Source organism: Aspergillus lentulus (assembly GCF_001445615.1).
Source record: "Aspergillus lentulus DNA, contig: Alt16, strain: IFM 54703, whole genome shotgun sequence".
Classification (NCBI taxonomy): domain Eukaryota; kingdom Fungi; phylum Ascomycota; class Eurotiomycetes; order Eurotiales; family Aspergillaceae; genus Aspergillus; species Aspergillus lentulus.
This window is the reverse complement of record NW_028322113.1, coordinates 2,665,891-2,684,154: the sequence shown is the minus strand read 5'-3', so window position 1 is coordinate 2,684,154 and position 18,264 is coordinate 2,665,891. Positions and strand designations below refer to the sequence as shown.

The 18,264-nt window shown below is 47.3% G+C and overlaps 5 protein-coding genes and 2 non-coding genes across 7 annotated transcripts; 4 read left to right on the top strand and 3 right to left on the bottom strand.

The window, feature by feature from the left end:
- Window positions 1–776: 776 nt before the first annotated feature.
- Window positions 777–2,536, bottom strand: ALT_8352 (cytochrome P450; the record flags this gene model as incomplete). Its single annotated transcript, XM_033560676.2, has 4 exons — window positions 777–1,081; window positions 1,146–1,264; window positions 1,339–2,096; window positions 2,168–2,536. 4 exons carry the CDS (start codon window positions 2,534–2,536, stop codon window positions 777–779), a joined length of 1,551 nt encoding a protein of 516 aa, XP_033416567.1.
- A 3,357-nt stretch (window positions 2,537–5,893) lies between these two features.
- Window positions 5,894–8,217, top strand: ALT_8351 (glycerol-3-phosphate dehydrogenase GUT2; the record flags this gene model as incomplete). Its single annotated transcript, XM_033560677.2, has 4 exons — window positions 5,894–6,330; window positions 6,421–6,680; window positions 6,746–8,071; window positions 8,123–8,217. The coding sequence occupies 4 exons, from the start codon at window positions 5,894–5,896 to the stop codon at window positions 8,215–8,217; spliced, it is 2,118 nt and encodes a 705-aa protein (XP_033416568.1).
- Window positions 8,218–8,612: 395 nt separating this feature from the next.
- On the bottom strand, window positions 8,613–8,684 carry ALT_t171. Its single transcript has one exon. It is a non-coding gene; the product is annotated as a tRNA-Gln (tRNA).
- Window positions 8,685–9,721: 1,037 nt separating this feature from the next.
- On the top strand, window positions 9,722–9,793 carry ALT_t170. The gene has a single exon. It is a non-coding gene; the product is annotated as a tRNA-Gln (tRNA).
- Window positions 9,794–11,069: 1,276 nt separating this feature from the next.
- Window positions 11,070–11,372, bottom strand: ALT_8350 (uncharacterized protein; the record flags this gene model as incomplete). The annotated part of the gene is made up of 1 exon (XM_033560678.1): window positions 11,070–11,372. One exon carries the CDS (start codon window positions 11,370–11,372, stop codon window positions 11,070–11,072), a length of 303 nt encoding a protein of 100 aa, XP_033416569.1.
- Window positions 11,373–15,353: 3,981 nt separating this feature from the next.
- On the top strand, window positions 15,354–15,653 carry ALT_8349 (coiled-coil domain-containing protein 25; the record flags this gene model as incomplete). Its single annotated transcript, XM_033560679.2, has 1 exon — window positions 15,354–15,653. The coding sequence occupies one exon, from the start codon at window positions 15,354–15,356 to the stop codon at window positions 15,651–15,653; it is 300 nt and encodes a 99-aa protein (XP_033416570.2).
- A 597-nt stretch (window positions 15,654–16,250) lies between these two features.
- On the top strand, window positions 16,251–18,213 carry ALT_8348 (putative Golgi matrix protein; the record flags this gene model as incomplete). Its single annotated transcript, XM_033560680.1, has 7 exons — window positions 16,251–16,260; window positions 16,337–16,476; window positions 16,538–16,924; window positions 16,986–17,421; window positions 17,482–17,761; window positions 17,818–17,924; window positions 17,990–18,213. The coding sequence occupies 7 exons, from the start codon at window positions 16,251–16,253 to the stop codon at window positions 18,211–18,213; spliced, it is 1,584 nt and encodes a 527-aa protein (XP_033416571.1).
- Between the last annotated feature and the right edge of the window lie 51 nt (window positions 18,214–18,264).

Sequence of the window (18,264 nt, the reverse complement as noted above, 5' to 3'; positions counted from 1 at the left end):
TTGCCATTTACAATATCATATAGAGTGCATTCCTCAAATCACCAGCTTGACGATATTTCTACTTGGTTAGCAGGGCCAACCAGTCAATCCCCATACCGTTGATCTCTCTGCATGGCCTTCGAGTTCCCCTCTTGGTTCTTAAGTGAAGGTTTGTATTGCAATTTTAAATACATACTCCACAGAATGCATCGTACATGATACCGGTTCAAAGGTTGTCCTCAACGCTACCTTCAGCTCAATCTCGGTTTATATTGCTGCGACGAGGCGACATCCAGAACGGATTTGATACGACCATGAGTTGAGCGGTCCATTTCTTCATCATTAAGACTGGCATGTTTAGCTGAGATACGCCTCTTCATGCATGCAGCATATGTGGCTAGTTGCCATTTGCTCGATCCTCCTAGACAATCTCTTCATCAACTTCTGCAAGAGAGGTGACGACGAGATGATATATAAATTATAATTGCTACCCCCATGCACATCTCAGCACTTCAAAACTTGCGTACATGCTATAGTCAGTATAATCATATAGAGCTTAACCGATGTAGAAAAAGTCTGGTGCAAAGAAAATAAAGGGCGTATAGCCAAACAACATCGGGGACGAATCATGTTAGTGATATCACTTCCCAGTCTCTGTTCCTATATTTAGAAGAATGACTTAATCGCAGGGAGTAGCTGAACATGTCCCTATATGCTTGTACATTCAGAGCCACTGTTTTTCGTTGGCCAAAGGAGTCTAGACTCGCAAGGAAATATAACAACGCCGGCTGGTGCCGTTAAGCCAAGGCTTGTGTAAGGGCTTGCTCATTTTTTGGAACAAAGCGGACCTTGTACTTCTTGGGAATCGCGACCAGACTTGTGGGGTCCGAGTTCCCATTGATGGGGTGCCAGTCAACGTCGTCATGTGGTTCGATATAGAAACTGTTCAGAGTGCGCATGAAGACCAAGTACAATTCACGGTTAGCGAGTAGTGAGCCGGCGCACATGCGATAGCCGATGCCATAGGTCAGCATGGGTGCATCTGGTTGTTCAAACCATCTCTCCGGTCTAAATTCCTCGGGATCGCTCCAAACTTCGGGGTCTAGTGCGTACTCGTCAGCGTGAACAGCCAAGGCGGAAAAAATCAATAATGAGTGAGCTCCTACCCATATTACAAGCCCAAGAATTCAGAAAGAAGACTGTGCCCTTCGGAATGACCTTGTTGTCGTAAGTGATGTCTTTGATAGAGGTCCGCGGAAGCGCAAGACGGAGGACGGTATAATATCTGTGAAATCTCAGTCAGAATTTTCAGGCCGAACGAGAAAACCGAAGGTTCAGTTAAAGAATGGGATCTCGGACCTCAGGCATTCCCTCACAAGTGCAGCGACGTATGCGCACTTCTGGTCATCTTGAGCATCGCACAAGGGCTCATCCTGGCTGAACGTGTCTTCGATCGCTTGTGCCGCCTTCTTCTGGATATCAGGGCGACGAGACAGTAGACAAAAACTCCAAGCCACGAGTGTGGTAATAGTGTCGAGGCCTCCGGAGAGCATAGTCAAGCTGATAGAGATGAGTTCTTCTTTATTTAATTTTGCTTCCTTGTCGAGGATAACGTTGGCTTGAATGCAAGGCTTGTGAATGCCTTTTTCCATCCGGTCATCCAGATCCCGGTTAAGCGCATTAAGATATCTGTCACGCCGGTCTCTCATCTCTTTTGCTTTCCTCGAGTTGGTGCTGAAGGGGTTCAGCCGCAAGAGGGGAATGTAGTCCTGCAAATTGCCCGTGGTGCTCCTAAACTTGCTGATCTCCTCCTCCACATGCGTAATCTCATCGAACAGATCTTCCTCTTGTGATGCCACTCGCACTCCCCAATTAAGCGTCAAGGATAAACTCAGACTGAGACGCTGGATCATTGCCATAGGATCCACAGGTGTCTTTCCGCCATTTCCATATTTAAGAAGCTCTGCCACAAACGCCTTTGTCTCCACATCCAAGTGTGACACGTAAGACTCGACCGACGGCCGGTTGAGAGCCGATGCAGCGCCCTTTCTTCTCCTTTTCAGAGACTCACTATAGGGAGAAGTTCCGATTGTTGTTCCAGCGGTGTTCGAAACAATCTATTCGAGACGTTACTCTAGGCTCTCGAAGAGACCAAGTTAGGGAAGGCAGGATATGATCTTTCACTTACTCTGTGAAAAGTATAGAACTCAGGTCTTGAGCTGAGGGCTTGCGCATTTTGACCAAAAAGTATCTTTGCTGCGGCAGCCGAGTTGACGACTATGACGGGTATATTACCCAGTTGAATTTGGTAGACGGGCCCGTAGGTCTTTGACCATATACGGTACTGTTCAGCCGCGTTTTTGCGAATTTGTGCCAGGTTTCCGATTAAAGGGAGACCGCGGGGACCGTTCAATCCTGGTACGCGAGCAGATGCGCGAATAAACTCATTTATGATGATATAAATTATCGGTACAACCAGTGCTGTTACGGCCAGAAACTGGAGAGGGTATCGAAGGACGTTTTGCTGCAATGAGGACACTGCTGCTGCTATTGCCATGATGAAATAAAGTCCAACAGAAACTCACTTGACCATGGTTGGAAGTTAATAGAGGAGAATGTCCGTCTCACCCCGGATGTAATATAGGGCAGACGTCTCAGACTCCTGCAACTGAACTGTTTGGTCCCTCATACCCCTTCGTGAGAGAGGAACATTTCCGCTCCCTCTAATGTATGTGACAGTCAGCGCATGTCGATTCTCACCCCGCATTGCTAGCCAGACAGAAGCCGAGTGTAGCATGCCCAAGTTCAATAATGACTGCAGGGCTTCATTCGTTGCGTGTGGGGGATGGCTGGTGTTGCCGAGGAATTCCGCCCTCGGAACAATTCCGCCATATTTTCAAAACCGTTGGTAGGCAACGAATCAAAATCAATAACCCACGCGACCCCTCTACATAATTCCGAGCCTCCAGGAGCTCGTAAGTCCACTTCCCCGAATCAAGCCCATCGACATATGTCAGAATGTTGAGAACGTCGCCATGCTCGTTTGAACGCCGGTGTTCCTCGAATTGAGAGCACAAACGCATGCAAATAGAAAAACTACACGTCCAAGAACAAGCACCCGTAGGATGCTAGGGAAGGTGACATGCTAGTAGATGCACTTTGCGGAGCCAAAAAACTGAATATCACGATGGCAATCTTCAGGAACCATGTGAGATGTTGGTTGTGACTTGTGATAGGGTAGAGAGTACTCTGTACTCTTGATAGACCTCAGATAATCGAAGTATGAATGCATGGCTTCTGTGGTCCAATTGATTGGCGGAAAAATAATCAGGAACCCTTTAAGCCCTCACGCACACATGACCGAGGCCATTAAGATAAGGCTGTTGGTGTTTTCCCGGCTAGGGACATGTTAGTTACGATTATTGTAAGGTCTCTGGTCTGGACTATCTAGACTCATTCTACTCAGCACTCTGTACGACCTATGAAGCACTGAAGTACCACGTTGGTAGTGGGATATTCCGTACCTAACTTCTTTTTTTCATAGGTATGGTGGGCCGTAGGGCACGGCACGGCGGCCTACAGAGACAGAGCCTTCAATCTTCTTTACTTATCGTCAAATCACCATTGATTGAGTTAAGGCATTAAAAATTTAGAGGCTGAAGGGAAGCCAGACCTGCCTTATTTTGGAATTGAGACCGGAATGAACAGGGAGCACTACTATTCGCGGCTCTTTCTCGTGTCAATAAGGAATCCTTAGGAGCTGATACTGATATTCCATTATCAATAACTCTTTCCTTGGCGGTTTGATTCGACTTCACGGGTAGATAGCTGATACTCATCATCGAGTCGAGAGATTTGAAATATTGGAAGTTGGTCCGTATCTTCCCGTTTAGACTTATTACTTGACGCTACCTCGATTTCTTGTCTATTGGGGGATTCCCGACAGAAGACAGGAATACTGTTGAACCAGGGGATCTTATGAGTTATGAGTTAGGTATGACATCTTACTATTCAGATATCTGAAACCGGATCTGGGTATGATATAATAATAATCCCCACCACAGTCAAAATTCCAGGTCAGCGTACCTCTACGAAGTACTCCATATCCACTCCAAGTACATTTGCCGCTAAATCCCAACCTGCTAATCGAATTCGAAGAAGAGGATGAGCTCGGATAATGATACTAACTATCTATGGGATAAGTTCAATGATGAAGGCAATTGAGCCTACGCCCACAGAGTCACAGACTGTCCTTACTTTTCACCCCTTGTTGATCAGAGGAACCGGAAACATGATGGTCTTGTGATTTGATAGAAGTCTCATGAGCTCATCCATCTCCACATGGGTCTTGTACCAATAGTACACTACCGATTGTCTGAACGTATCATTGCCAAAATATCCCAGAACCGTACAAAGAACTACTGCATGGTCAGCATAGTCTTTTTTCACTATCCATTTCCCAAGTAGTGCATATCGATGGTGGTTGGAGGGGAGGACCGAAGAGAAAGAGAAAGACAAGAAGACAGCCATAGCACAGATAGCAGAGGAAACTATCTGGCCATAGTAACTGGGCAACTATCTACCACCTACAGGACAGTTAAGGTAGGAGATTAGTGCTCCGTAAAAGGTATCTAGTAGTCCGTCACAGTCCTAAGGTATGGTCTAGCCTAGTCGATCAGCTACCTACGAAGTAGACCACAAAACTTTGCTGGTCACATGCCGGCAATCAGCTCGGGAACGACGTCCGAATTAGTGGATTAGCTCTACCCACGCCGGGGACTGCCGAGATTCTAATTGGTGGGACAATAATGATATGCGCAGTGACACCGTCATTGTGGTCCCCCATTCTGTCTTTGATCATTCCTCCAGTCCAATCCTTCATTCCCTGTTATGGGTTGTGGCGACTGGCGACTGGCCCGTGGGACTATGTAGGTCAGGTAAGGTACCCGCGGGCTCTTTCATTTTAGGTAACTCATGCTCTGTAGGCTTTATGACGCACTCGGAAGAGAGAAAGTTACCCGGAGCAGCTCGTTGCAGAGAATCCAACCCTTTTATTGCTAATGACAGGTAAGCCGACTTTTACTCCGTATACCGAGTCTACCTAAAGTACGTACCTTCCAGAGGTTGAGGTGCTTGCCCTTCGTGGTGCTTACCATAAGTAGGCAGGGTACCTTAAGGTACCTTAGTCATTTCATTCTGTCGTTGTTATTGTTTCCCTTGTAGGTTTCCTTTTTTTATTATTTTGCGTTTCATTACTTATATTATATTATCAATTAATAGATGCTATTTTAACTGCAAGGCTTGTGAGATTTATTATTAGCGTAGTACTCCGTAGTTCTTTGCCCCCAGGTCCGATACTGGTTCCTTCCAGTTAACTTTTCAACGATCTCACCGCCTACGTGACTGGCGTTCGAACAGGTAAGGAAGGTACTTATGGTCAAGGAGACGGAGTATCTATTACCGTTATATATTGTCAAAGTCTCAATCTATCCGATCATCTTCTTTATACCTCTTCTCTCTCTTGAACCTTCCTCTTCCCCTCCCTTCTTCCTCCCTCACCCAACTCACAGTTCCTAATTTTATAGTATAGGTATGTATCGCAGTCCGTAATCCCCTTCTACAATGCCCTCATTCATTTCCACTCTCAAGTGTCTGGTTTCGTCATCGCTTGTGCCCATTCCCCACTACCAACCCTGTTGCTAGCCTGTACGGCCGTACTCTATACACTTCATTTCGCGACCCTGCATACTTACTCTGACACCCTCTTTTTTTTGCTGAGACCTGCCAACTAGTTCATCTATCTAAGCGAATCGGAAGTTTGATCTCGCGCATTGGCCCAAGTCGCAACTACCGATCATTCTCGACTGCCGATCTGCAAGCCGAAATATAGGTTCCATAGATCCATTCACATATTATGGCCGCTCGTCACTCTCGCAAGTTTCTGAGACCTCTGCTCTACACATCCGCTGCGGCAGCAACAGGAGCTGGTGTCCTCTACATCTCATATCGCCCCCGCAATATTCCTGGCTCGGAAGCGCCCGCCGTACCACCGCCTGGTTACCATGAAGGGAAGCTTGTCCCTCCCAGCTTCCCTGCGATAAAATCGCGGCTAGAGCAGATTGAAGACCTCAAACGGAGTTCTTCTGGCAACGATGATGAATACGACCTTCTCGTTATCGGCGGCGGCGCTACCGGCTCGGGAATAGCGCTTGACGCCGCAACTCGAGGTCTGAAAGTAGCTGTTGTGGAAAGAGATGACTTTAGCGCCGGCACTAGCAGCAAGAGTACAAAACTTGTACACGGCGGGGTTCGATATCTCGAGAAGGCTGTGTGGGAGCTGGATTATAATCAGTAAGGACGCCCTCAGTGCACCCACTAAATGACCAGCAGAGGTCCACAACCTGGCTCTATTAGACACTAACGGCTTTGGCTCGACTGCAGATATAAACTTGTAAAGGAGGCATTGAGAGAGCGCAAATACTTTTTGAATACAGCACCCCATCTCTCCAGTTGGCTTCCTATCATGGTGCCAGTGCAAAAATGGTGGCAAGCGCCTTACTTCTGGGCCGGTACAAAGGCCTATGACTGGTTGGCCGGCTCCGAAGGGATAGAGAGCTCATATTTTCTCACCAAGAGCAAAGCCATTGATGCGTTCCCCATGTTGAGAAGAGACAACCTCGTCGGTGCGATGGTTTATTATGGTATGTGTCAACTCACACCACATCTGATGCTTGCGTTTGGCGAGCTACATGCTAATGTCCTGCAGATGGAGCGCACAATGATTCTCGGATGAATGTGTCTCTAGCAATGACTGCAGCTTTGTACGGAAGCACAGTTGTCAACCACATGCAGGTTACTGGCTTGACCAAAGATGAATCAGGAAAGTTGAATGGGGCCCGCGTGAAGGACTTGATTCCGGGAAAGAATGGTCAAGAGGCAGAGGAATTCACAGTCAGAGCTAAGGGAATTATCAACGCCACTGGTCCATTCACTGATTCAATCCGGAAAATGGACGAGCCCGATGTCAAAGAGATTGTAGCTCCCAGTGCTGGCGTTCACGTCATCCTTCCGGGTTACTACAGCCCCTCGAAAATGGGTCTCATTGATCCATCTACTTCCGATGGACGCGTCATCTTCTTTCTTCCGTGGCAGGGCAACACCATAGCCGGTACGACAGATCAGCCGACGGAGATCACGACCCAGCCCGAACCTTCTGAGAAGGACATCAATTGGATTCTCTCCGAAGTTCGCGGCTATTTGGCCCCAGATATTAATGTCGAACGAAGCGATGTGCTTGCTGCTTGGTCCGGAATCCGCCCGCTGGTCCGTGACCCTAAAGTCAAGAGCTCCGAAGCCTTGGTTCGCAACCATCTAATCTCCGTTTCTCCATCTGGATTGTTGACTTGCGCTGGCGGCAAATGGACCACGTACCGTCAAATGGCCGAGGAAGCCGTTGACGAGGCGATCAAGGTGTTCGGCCTGAAGCCCCGGGCGGTTTCCCAGGTTCCGGACATCAGTGGTGTTGGTGGGAGTGGTTTGGTCTCCGACGGTGCCGTACTTGATGGTAGCTGCCAGACCCACCAAGTCCGCTTGATTGGAGCCCATGGATACTCCAAGACTCTCTTTATCAACCTCATTCAGCACTTCGGCCTCGAGACTGACGTGGCTAAGCATCTGACTGAATCTTATGGCGACCGCGCATGGCAGGTTGCAGCTCTGTCTGCTCCCACAGATGCTCGCTTCCCCCTCCGGGGCCGACGTATCTCGACGTTGTATCCGTTCATTGACGGTGAAGTTCGCTATGCCGTCCGCCACGAATATGCTCAAACTGCAGTTGATGTCATTGCGCGCAGAACCCGGTTGGCTTTCCTCAACGCTGAAGCGGCACTTGAAGCTCTTCCCGGAATCATCGACTTGATGGGCGATGAACTGAACTGGGACGACAAGCGAAAGGAGGTCGAATGGAAGGACTCGGTTTCGTTCCTTTCGTCAATGGGGCTTCCCAGGTCTCTTCTTGGAATGTCCAGATCGGAGGTCGAGGCAGGCAGGGTGAAGGAATTGGACATTGCGGAGCGGAAATCGTCGAGAACCGGTGAGTGAACAGTGCAATATCTCTTTGTTGGCTAGGCTAATTAAAGTTCAGAGCCACCAGCAGACATGCTCAACGGGGATAAGAGCAAGGATAGCTCACAGTCGTCTGATCCGCTGATCAGCCCTGAGTCCCCGGCCAATAAATAGACATGATAATGATATATAAAGAGCGCGATTTTGTAATATATGCCGAAAATATCCCATTCTTTTTCAATGTGCGTATAGATCCTCGATATTTTTACTCTTTGTCTTGTTGATACGATCCATTTTTCTCTGTGCTTCACAAGGATTACCACGTGTCATTGCTGCACCCAGTGCGCTGGAAATGAAATACGGAAGTATATCTTCCAGGTTACTTTCGTCAACCAGCTACTATGAGTAGCATTTGCGGCTCGCGACAGGGCTTCAAAGAATAGATGTGTCTGAGGACGGTGTTCGGGCATGAAGTACGTTGCTGACAGACCTGTAAAGTCTAAAATACTCATCCGTCGCCGATGATGGTAGCGAGTTGAGCAAAAAGACAACTTTGTTGTTCAAATTAAAGGTCGTGCCCGGAATCGAACCAGGATTGCCAGAATCAGAATCTGGAGTGATAACCATTACTGTAAGCAACCAATTATGCGAGTGCAAAATGCACCTTTTTAATATAGAAGTAAAAAGCAATTTAAGTTGCATCATATGCATGGAATACTGTCCCACTTTTTGGTCGAAGGAACTACTGTATCTTTCCCCAACATTGAATACAGGAGATGGTACCTAGTTAACACGCGGCCTGTAAGGTACTATACACTGATTGGACATCTCTCCAGAATATCCACCCATACTCCCAAATCGCAAACGGCAAAGGGCATCTACCACAGAGGCATTGCTGTCCATTAGAGGTGTGTCCTATAGTACTCACACTTTGAGCGAGACATCAAGGACGTGCATGTGAGATCCTGCGCCGTCCAACTGAGGCAAAAAATATACTATGATTTGACCATAGGGTCACATCATGCCTGGCCTTGATATATAGGTTCACCGGCTCAACGGTGCATTCTGCACCTGAAAGTGGCATCATCCTAAACACTATCGTTTATACTATATGGGGGCATGCAGACATCATGGGCTCTCTCGAATAGATACTAGGTTGGTAGTCCTACAATATCCACTTGGAACTTCTAGAACTAGGTACAAGAAATGTAGACTACTCCGCATAGAGGTCACATCCTTATGCACTATGACTTGTTAGAGAAACCACACAGAACCACACATTGATGCCTGTTGAGCAACTACATTTCTCACCTACAAGCAGAAACGTCTTGCCACTCGAAAAGTTCCGAGTACAGTTGCTTCTATTTCCCTCTAGAGCCCCGGTTACTATTTCGAGATGCCATGCAGCTAGGTAGCTTTAGCTTTTCCGTCCATATACTAGGAATTAGTTTGATTAGTTGGAAAATTAAAGATCTGCACTCTGCATCGGGGCCAGATCGATAGATGGCAGGGTTTACGGGTAAATCCAGAGGGGATTACGACAACCTGCATGATATTGCCGGTATCTTCCATGGTCTCCGTTTCGCACACTCCGTTCTCCAGAAGCACTTGTCTGACTGCAGATGGACTTGCTCTTATGCTTTATATAGTTATAATTTTGAACACCGTAGCGTTCTCTGGTTGCGCAGGGTAATGGTTATCACTCCAGATTCTGATTCTGGCAATCCTGGTTCGACTCCGGGCGCGACCTGGGAAGACTCATTCGGGAAGAAAGACATTTTGTTTTCTTTTATTCCTTCAAATTGCGTGTCATTCTTCCCCAAGCCATGTGTGCAATTGTCAAGTAACATGAATAAGTGAGCAACTTGTCTGTGGTTGTAAGGAGTCTACCCTGTGTTGAGGTCCGGATGCGCGAGATGGAAGGCATCTCGCGGTAACCCTTTTAGTTTTGTGGTAATCTAGTCCGGCCTGGTCTTACAGTGGTAGTCTACTAGATGGTAGTAGATTAATTTTGTTATCTACCTGCATGTTTATCAAGCTGGGTTGCTCTTTTGCATCTCCTAATGCAATATGGGCCAATCATGTATCTTCGTGTTGATTGTCTGTCCATTGAACTATAACCAACAGTACCTTAGCTTTGACCAACCCTCTGCAACCACCAATTCCCATGCATAAGTTGACTCGGTAGTTCATGATAATTATAGAGAATGATGTCACAGTCGGTGCAGATAACTGTTCCTAAGAGCGCGAATTGATCACCTGCTGTCTATATGACTAGTAGTTCACTGGCATGATCAACATATTGCATGGAACTTAGGAGGCAAACGAAGGTAGCCGTGGCCCAAGCCCAACGAATCATTTTGGCGAACAGGTTGACCCAGCCTGAGCAGTGGTAGTCCGAGTTCAAGACCTGATATGGAAAGGAAATGAAATTATTGTACTTCGATCGTTTTGCAGATATATCATTCGAGGGTCAATTCCGCTCTTGACTCGAAAAACCTCGCAGCATAGCTGCATCGAATCAAATCCGAATGTTTGTAGAAGGATTGGGTTCAGTCGAAGTATGGTGCTGAGCGTGAACCGAAGAGCATGAAAGTGATTAAGGTCGTCCAATCGCACAAATAGAGGACGGCCATCCCTGCTGACCTCTTCACAGGCACATGCAGGAGACATGGAGTTCCCAAGGCTGGTATACCCCCGCAATATCGGCCAGCGAAAGTTATTTCGTCCAGCGCTCCCGATTCTCGTTTCCCAGGTACAGTTGCCAGCTAGGCATGGTCAAACAGTAACTCTGGACCCGCGGATTACGGCTCAAATGTCACAGCCAGCTGCCCCCAGAAACGTTGATTTTTGATGGTCAGATTTCACTCTTGAGTCTTTGAGAGTTATGGAGGGGCAGGCTTGACATGCAACCGAAGCGTGTGGTCCTCTTGGTCAAGACGATGGCCTCGGAGGACGCAAAAAAAGACACTGTGGTTTCCCCACATATCGCTGAAAACCAGGTGCCATTTGTACAACAGCAAGTGCTATGTCTTACTTCCATCACTGCTTGCGCTGTTCCCACGGTAGTTGTTCCAGAACCGTTCCACTGCCAACTGGGCAATCCGGTTACCGCGATATCTGACACGGAAATAGTTGAATAATGCAAATTCGTCACCATTCAGCACATAGCTATCCGGCGCATTCTGTATCCTCTGCCACAGATTCGCGATGGCGGTCTCGAGTATAGCGCTCGTGTTTCGATCAACAGCATCTGGCTCGCAGTTACGGGCACGCTCCAGTGCTTGGCGGACGATGGAACGATCTCCAGGAGTTGCGGAATTGTCCATTTGTCACAGTTTGAGAGTGATGATTCTTGACACCTGGGGCGATATAGGGCTGTTTGCGTGTGGGCGTTTCGAAGGAAATAGAAACGCTGGAAAGTAGCTGGGTTACCAATTCAGAGAATTGACAGAGGGAACGAACAGAGTGGAAGAGAAAAGAACAGAACGAAGGAAAAGGGGAAAGGAGAAGGAGAAAAAAGCACCAGAGAGCAGCGAGAGATTATTTTCAGAAATTTAAATATATCGATCGAAATCCCTGGCGAAATGCGTACTCGAGGGAGCCCCCTCCAAATCTGTCAAATTAATGCAGCCAGGGTGGAGAAGGGAGAGCAATCGTGGATCGAATCTCCTACAAGGGATCGAGAGACTCGGGAACGGCTACATGTTGTTGGCCTTTGGAAGATCTGCCGTTCCTTTTGTCTTTTCCTTTGTTCATACGTCCTACAAGCAGTCTCGCACTTTCGCACGCGAGCCATGCAACGCGTATGTTCGAAATCTGACAAATCAGTTGATGCGACAGCCGATTGCGATTGCAGAAGATACAGTGAAGGAAGTCTAGACAGAGCCTAGAGATCCTTTAGCGCGCTGATAGGGCTCTCATAAGCAGTTTGTTCTATTTTCAAGTGTTCATAATTCAATAATGACGACCATGTGGCAGGTGGAGTCTTGGTACGGGCATACCCGCTGTAGGCTGTAGACATCTGTAGCAGAGAGGCCACAGACGAACAGACTTGACTAACTAAGTTCAGGTAGTGGTATGTAAGTCAATTGGTCTAACTGTACTCCGGATCTATCGCCGTAGCCCAACTGCCTAAGACTGATTTCAACGCTAATCGATCCCTTGTCGAGTTGGCGTAACGGGTTTTCCTTCTGTCAATCGACGACTCATATATCGAACCCTCTCACGGTTTGCATCTTGGAATTGCTAACTGGCGACCATCACTGAAATCAGCTCCTTCTGCTAGGCCCGTAGTTAATTATTGCTATGCCTACTGACTAGAAACTATCTGCAGCGGAAAGTGACAATCGTGAAGCCGAGACTCGGGCACTGGGTGTATGAACAGACTACTCCCTACCTTAAAAGATACACACAAATTCTGGTTTGAGTATCGGGGAATAACCCCTATATGGTTGATGCTTACGCGAAACAAATACCTGATTTCCCTGTATGGTCTTGGTCTTGGAAGTTGAGATGTGGATACTACTTTATATAGGTGCGGACTTCGTGCTACCCCTTCGGGACATGTCCAGGGTCATCCCATTTACCGTTTGTCGATATCTAATGATGACTGGCAAAATCTGTCTCTTCCACCGCATGCCACATCAACCATGGATGTCACTTGGACACCGTGTCAGGTGCATGAGCTAAGTGGAGATCCGTGGTCAGTGCTAGTAGTGAGTTCGAGTTGTGACTAGTGGAATAAAGCGAATCAACCGAGATGGTCGACGGAAAGCTAGCAATTGAATGACTCGCATGATCGCACTTGGTTCAAACTTCTGATTTCCGAGATTGCATTCAATCTCGTGGTCGTCCATTGTGGCTAGGTGGTCTGTAGTATGAATCAAATACTCCCATGCAGTCAAGGGGTGTCTCGGAGGTCCCGCCATTGTCCCAACCTGGGAGGACAAGGAAGCGGGTTGAATTTGGGCAATGCGAGTACCAGATTCCTCAGCTTTCCCTCACTGGGTATTCTGTAATTGATGGTTGCAGGCGCGCACCTGCTACTTCTCCATGCAAGTATCAACATCCTAAGACATACGGCGGTGTAGATAGTCATTTCAAAGGCAATATGTAGGTAATGAACTTCCACTCTGCCGTCTTCAGGGACACGACAAGGATAACAAGGATATTTTACTGCTAAGCTTACCTACCTTCTTTTCGGAATGAATTTCGCGCTGCGAAATCGAGACAAAAAGGGGCTGAAAGGGCAAAGAAGGAAGAAGGAAGCAAAAGTATATATGAATGCGATATCACCCGATTAGTCAGTGACAATGACACTCGAGACTGACTGTCATGAGACAGGTGGTTCTGCTGACCTTCCTGTCCTGCTTGGGGAAGATCATGAATCATCCCTCTGTCTCTCACTTGCGCTGGAACTTCACATTGTTGCCATTGCGACTGGTTGAAATGATGATATAGCTCTAGGATTACATGTCAATCACCCCTTGAGAAGGAAAGCACTCCATGCTATGCATGCTGGTTCTTGCTGAGAAATCTGGCAGCCAGATGTACCGGAATACTTCTTGTTGTCCGAATCAAGCTGTCTCTTCCGGTGTACGAAGTATCGAGGAATTATATCCGCGATATAGTGCGTCTTTATCCAGGTGAGTGTACTATGTTCCATAATAATCAGAATTATTATATATCTAGCCGGGTTGATTTACTATCAGATCGGGAGGACAGATTACTATTCGATCAGCGTTCTCACTTCGGATACAGTTTCAGGTAGATAGTATGTGCGGCTTCATATCCGATTCCAGGTATGGTTTTCCACCGAGCCATGAAGCCTTGCGGGTCTTATAAGACAATTAAGATCAGGACCCAGGGCAATTTGGGATTCGCAAGCCGGAGTGGTATAATGTGTGCATACATGGAGGACTTTTGCACATTTGCACAACTGACCATACATGAGTGGGCAGTATAGACTCGGTTCGGAGGCCTGAAATGATCGAAATGATTATTGGCCAGTTTGATGACGGAAAGGTCCAGAGTATCCCCAATGGTGCCAAGGAAGGCAGAGCTGTACATCAGCGTACCTGTTGTACATTATTGTATTAAGGTACCTCTATGGTGGAAATGATCCTAAGACAATCTGTTACACTGAGCTCGGATCGGAGTTGCTTCTCAATGATACTTAGCCCAGTTCCATATTTAGAGGTATCGTTGAGGTTGTGCTGCTAAGACACAGTTGCTTACTTGTCTCCTACTATTATTATCAAAGAACTACCTCCCTGGCTATGCGTCATTATTATAAAGATTTTACTAGCTTAGGCTTACGCGTTCCTCCTAATACCAGTACTTATATCAAGTCCGACGCTAAGTTATATCACTGATACCATAAATTTTCATATATAAACTAAGAAGGCTAGGCTCTTAACAGGGGAGTGAATCTAAAAGTAGAACGACAGGTAACCTGACTACCTTATGAGATAGCACGTACTATGATGAGAGAGGTAGGTAGATACGGAGGTAGTACGTACTCCGTAGCAGATTTCCCCACCTTGAAGTCCCTAAGAAAATGACCAAACCTACAAATCCACCCCACTATTTCTTACTGAATTTATCCACAGGCGCATTATCAACGTTGCATCAAGAGAAAGATTCTTTCATAGTGGTTCTGCTAGCCAAGAAGGCAAAACGGCAAGATGGTATACTACTTTACCTCGAATGTGGTGAAACCTGCTGCCTTTATCTATGTCGGAAAAGACAAATTTGAAAGTATGACGGCCATTCTTCGACTCTGCGAAACGTGCCCAAGATCTAAAAGTCCCTGCTATTAGATGAGGATCTCATCAAATATGGCCTAGAGAAGGATGTCTGGTACCGCTAACCACCACCTATATCCTCATCATTGCGCTGAGTGCTAAGAGTTAACTCATGGTTATCACCCCAGGGTTTGTTGTCCACCCCACTCCCAAGGCTCAAAGCACAACGAAGTCCAAAGTCTTGTACTTATGGAGTACCCAGTTCCATGTCGATAATCTATCGAGTGCCCACGTTTACCTGCGCCTTCGCGATGGTGAAACATGGGACCAGATCCCACAACCGCTCCTAGAAGACTGTGCCCAGCTCACCAAAGCCAATTCCATTGAAGGTCAGCCCTGAAGCACTTCTATTCATGTGACGGAATATAAGAGTGGGAGGTAAAGCTTATAGGCAGTGCAGGAAACAAGAAGGATAACATCACAGTGATTTACACGCCATGGTCAAATTTGCTGAAAGACGGGTCAATGGCGACTGGACAGGTCTCATTCCACAACCCCAAAATGGTCCGAAAAGTCTACGTTCGACAGCGAGAAAATGCAATTGTCAATCGGCTCAACAAGACTCGCGAGGAAAGATTTCCGGATCTTCGCGCAGAGAAGGAGGAATCTCTGAAGAAAAAGCAAAAGGAAGAACGAAGAGCAAGAGACGAGCAACGTGCCAGGGAAAAACAGGAAAAGAGGGAACGTGAACAGCTCAAATGGCAGAAAGAGCATGCCTACGATGACCTGTTTAGTGAAGGGAACATGCAGGCCACCAGCAATCAGGATCGAGACTCGGACTTCCTGGATGACTTTATGTGAATGAAATTTGCTAAGTATCAAAATTCATGCCGACCACTCTGTTGAACAAGAGCTACTGTAGTCTCTTCTTCCCTTAGAAGTTGAGGCTCCTCGAGGCAAATGAGCTCTCGGCAGAAGATGAGTATGGAATCACATGAATCATATGTGTGATTGTCGCCCAGGCTTTCTCGACGTTGGACCGATACGGTCTATGGCAATTTAACGAAACATGGCTCCTATGGATAGTGGCTGTTGAGTGCACCGCACTACCCGAGTCGAGAGTGGACGGCATACCGGCATAGATGCATTGCGCGGGGCCGCTTTAAGACACATTTTCTGTTTCCATCCCTCAAACGCGAGTTCACCTTTTGTAACACCTAGCGTAGAAATGGCAAATTGTAATGTCTCATTACCTGCATGTATCGATAAGGGCTTGCCACAGTACTAGAGTGGGCTCGTCCTGGACGTCGTACCTACGAGGATGCGGACTTGGCTCGGAACAGGTGCAACCGCGCTAGTGGTGTTGACAGGTATACCCTGGATCAGTACCCAGAATAGCGCCGGCCTTCTAAGCAATTACCATCCCACCGAAGCTTCCTTGAACCACATTTACACAAGATGCCCGAAGGTAGGTTGCTGGTTGGTTCGAACTGATAAATAATCTTCAAGATTTCTGCCCAGAAATCACGCTGACGACTCAGCAGCAGCCGTCAAGTCGAAAAAGAACAGAAAGAACAAGGGCATTGCAAAAAACAAGGAAGCCCATGTCAAGGTCGAGGACGGAGAAGAAGAAGGGCCTTCGACTGAACAAATTGATAATCTTTCTGACACCCAGGAACCCGATGTTCGTGATGCCGCCACGAGATAGCCGCCGTGGTCTAACCTTCGCTAACGCAAAGCAATAGGACTCACAGCCACCTACGATAGCTCAGGCTACGCCTGTTGCGGCTTTTGAAAGAAATGAAATCGATTACAACCAATCGAAAGGATCAGCAGATCCGAAATTCCATGATGATGTACATGGCAAAGAAATTGAAGATCCAGGGTCACCCTCATCGGACCGGTTTGACGCTCTTGTTCGAGATCGAGACTCTCTCCGCGCCGAAGTCACAGACATGCGCAAATCTTTGGAGAAAATACAGCTCAAACACAGCGCAGAGATGGAAGCTCTTCAGCAGAAATTGGACGACGCCGAAACCAAGAAGGAGCACGCAGAGACACAGTTTCAGAAGCTTCTGGAAAGAGTGAACACCATCAAAGCGCAGCTGGGCGAAAGGCTCAAAGAAGATGCTGTATGTTGAAGTTTTTATCTCAAGGACATTGACCTAGCGCGTGAGCTAAGTAACCCCCTAGGAAGAACTTGCGCAAGCCAACTCCAAGATCGAGGAGCTCGAGCAACAAAATTCTAGCTTGAGAGATACCTTGGACGCGAAAACCTCGGAGCTGGCAGAACTCACCCAAGATAACGAGCAGAAGTCAAATGAAATTGCGACACTGAGAAGTCGAAGTAACCTATCCCACCAGAATTGGTTAAAAGAAAAGGAGGAGCTTTTGGAACAAGAATCATATCTGCAGTCCGAGTTCGAGCAAGCAAAAGAAGCCATGCATAACTGGGAAATCCTCGCTATGGAGGAGCGATCCGTAAGAGAGAGCCTAAGTGAAAAGGTCGTCGACCTTGAAGAGCAGCTGGTTGCTCTTAAGGACTCGTACGAGAAAGTCGCTTCCGAGCGTGATTCTCAGATAGCCACCGTGGACGGTTTACAACGTGCTTTGCAAGAGATTCAATCAGGTAGAGCATATTCTGTGTATATCAGCGCTTCTGGCTGATTCCGATGCTGACTATTTCTAGCTCGGAAACAAGAACTCCGTGACCTCGTGGAAAGCTCGAACACTCAACTTGAGGAGCTAAGGCGGGCTCTCCAAGGCGCCGAGGCGAAAGCTTGTGAGGCCGAGAAAGCTCTTCAGGCTGCTCAGAAGGAGCTTGAAAGGGTAAAACCGTTTGAAAAAGAAGTTAAGGAGAAGAACCTCCTGATCGGGAAGTTAAGACACGAGGCAGTGACACTGAACGACCATCTCACCAAAGCCTTACGATTCCTCAAGAAAGGCAGAGCTGAGGATAATGTCGATAGGTTAGTCAGAATTTGAGGCCTGCCGCACTGCGGATTTATTTACTAAAGTTATCTAGGCACATTGTTACAAATCATTTGTTGCACTTTCTCGCCCTTGATCGATCAGATCCGAAAAAGTTTCAAATACTGCAGCTTATCGCAGCTCTCCTGGGTTGGACGGACGGTATGCGAAGACATGATGCTTACCCCATCGTGCGAACTGTGAATGACACTGACACTTGACGACAGAGCAGCGCGAGCAAGCAGGCCTTGCACGCCCAGGAACATCAAGTACCGCCGGCAAGCTCAAAATACCGAGTATATCCATGCACCGTACACCCAGCACACCTACCTTAGCCACAGATTTCCTGGACCATGGGAACCCGAGCAGAGAGTCTCTGGCCGAACTCTGGTCCAATTTCTTAGAGCAGGAGTCACAGGCTAGGGGGAATCAAGAATCGCCGAAACCCTGAAGAGTTGCAAGGGTGGCTCTGTCTTGAACCGTATAGAAAACTAGCATCTTC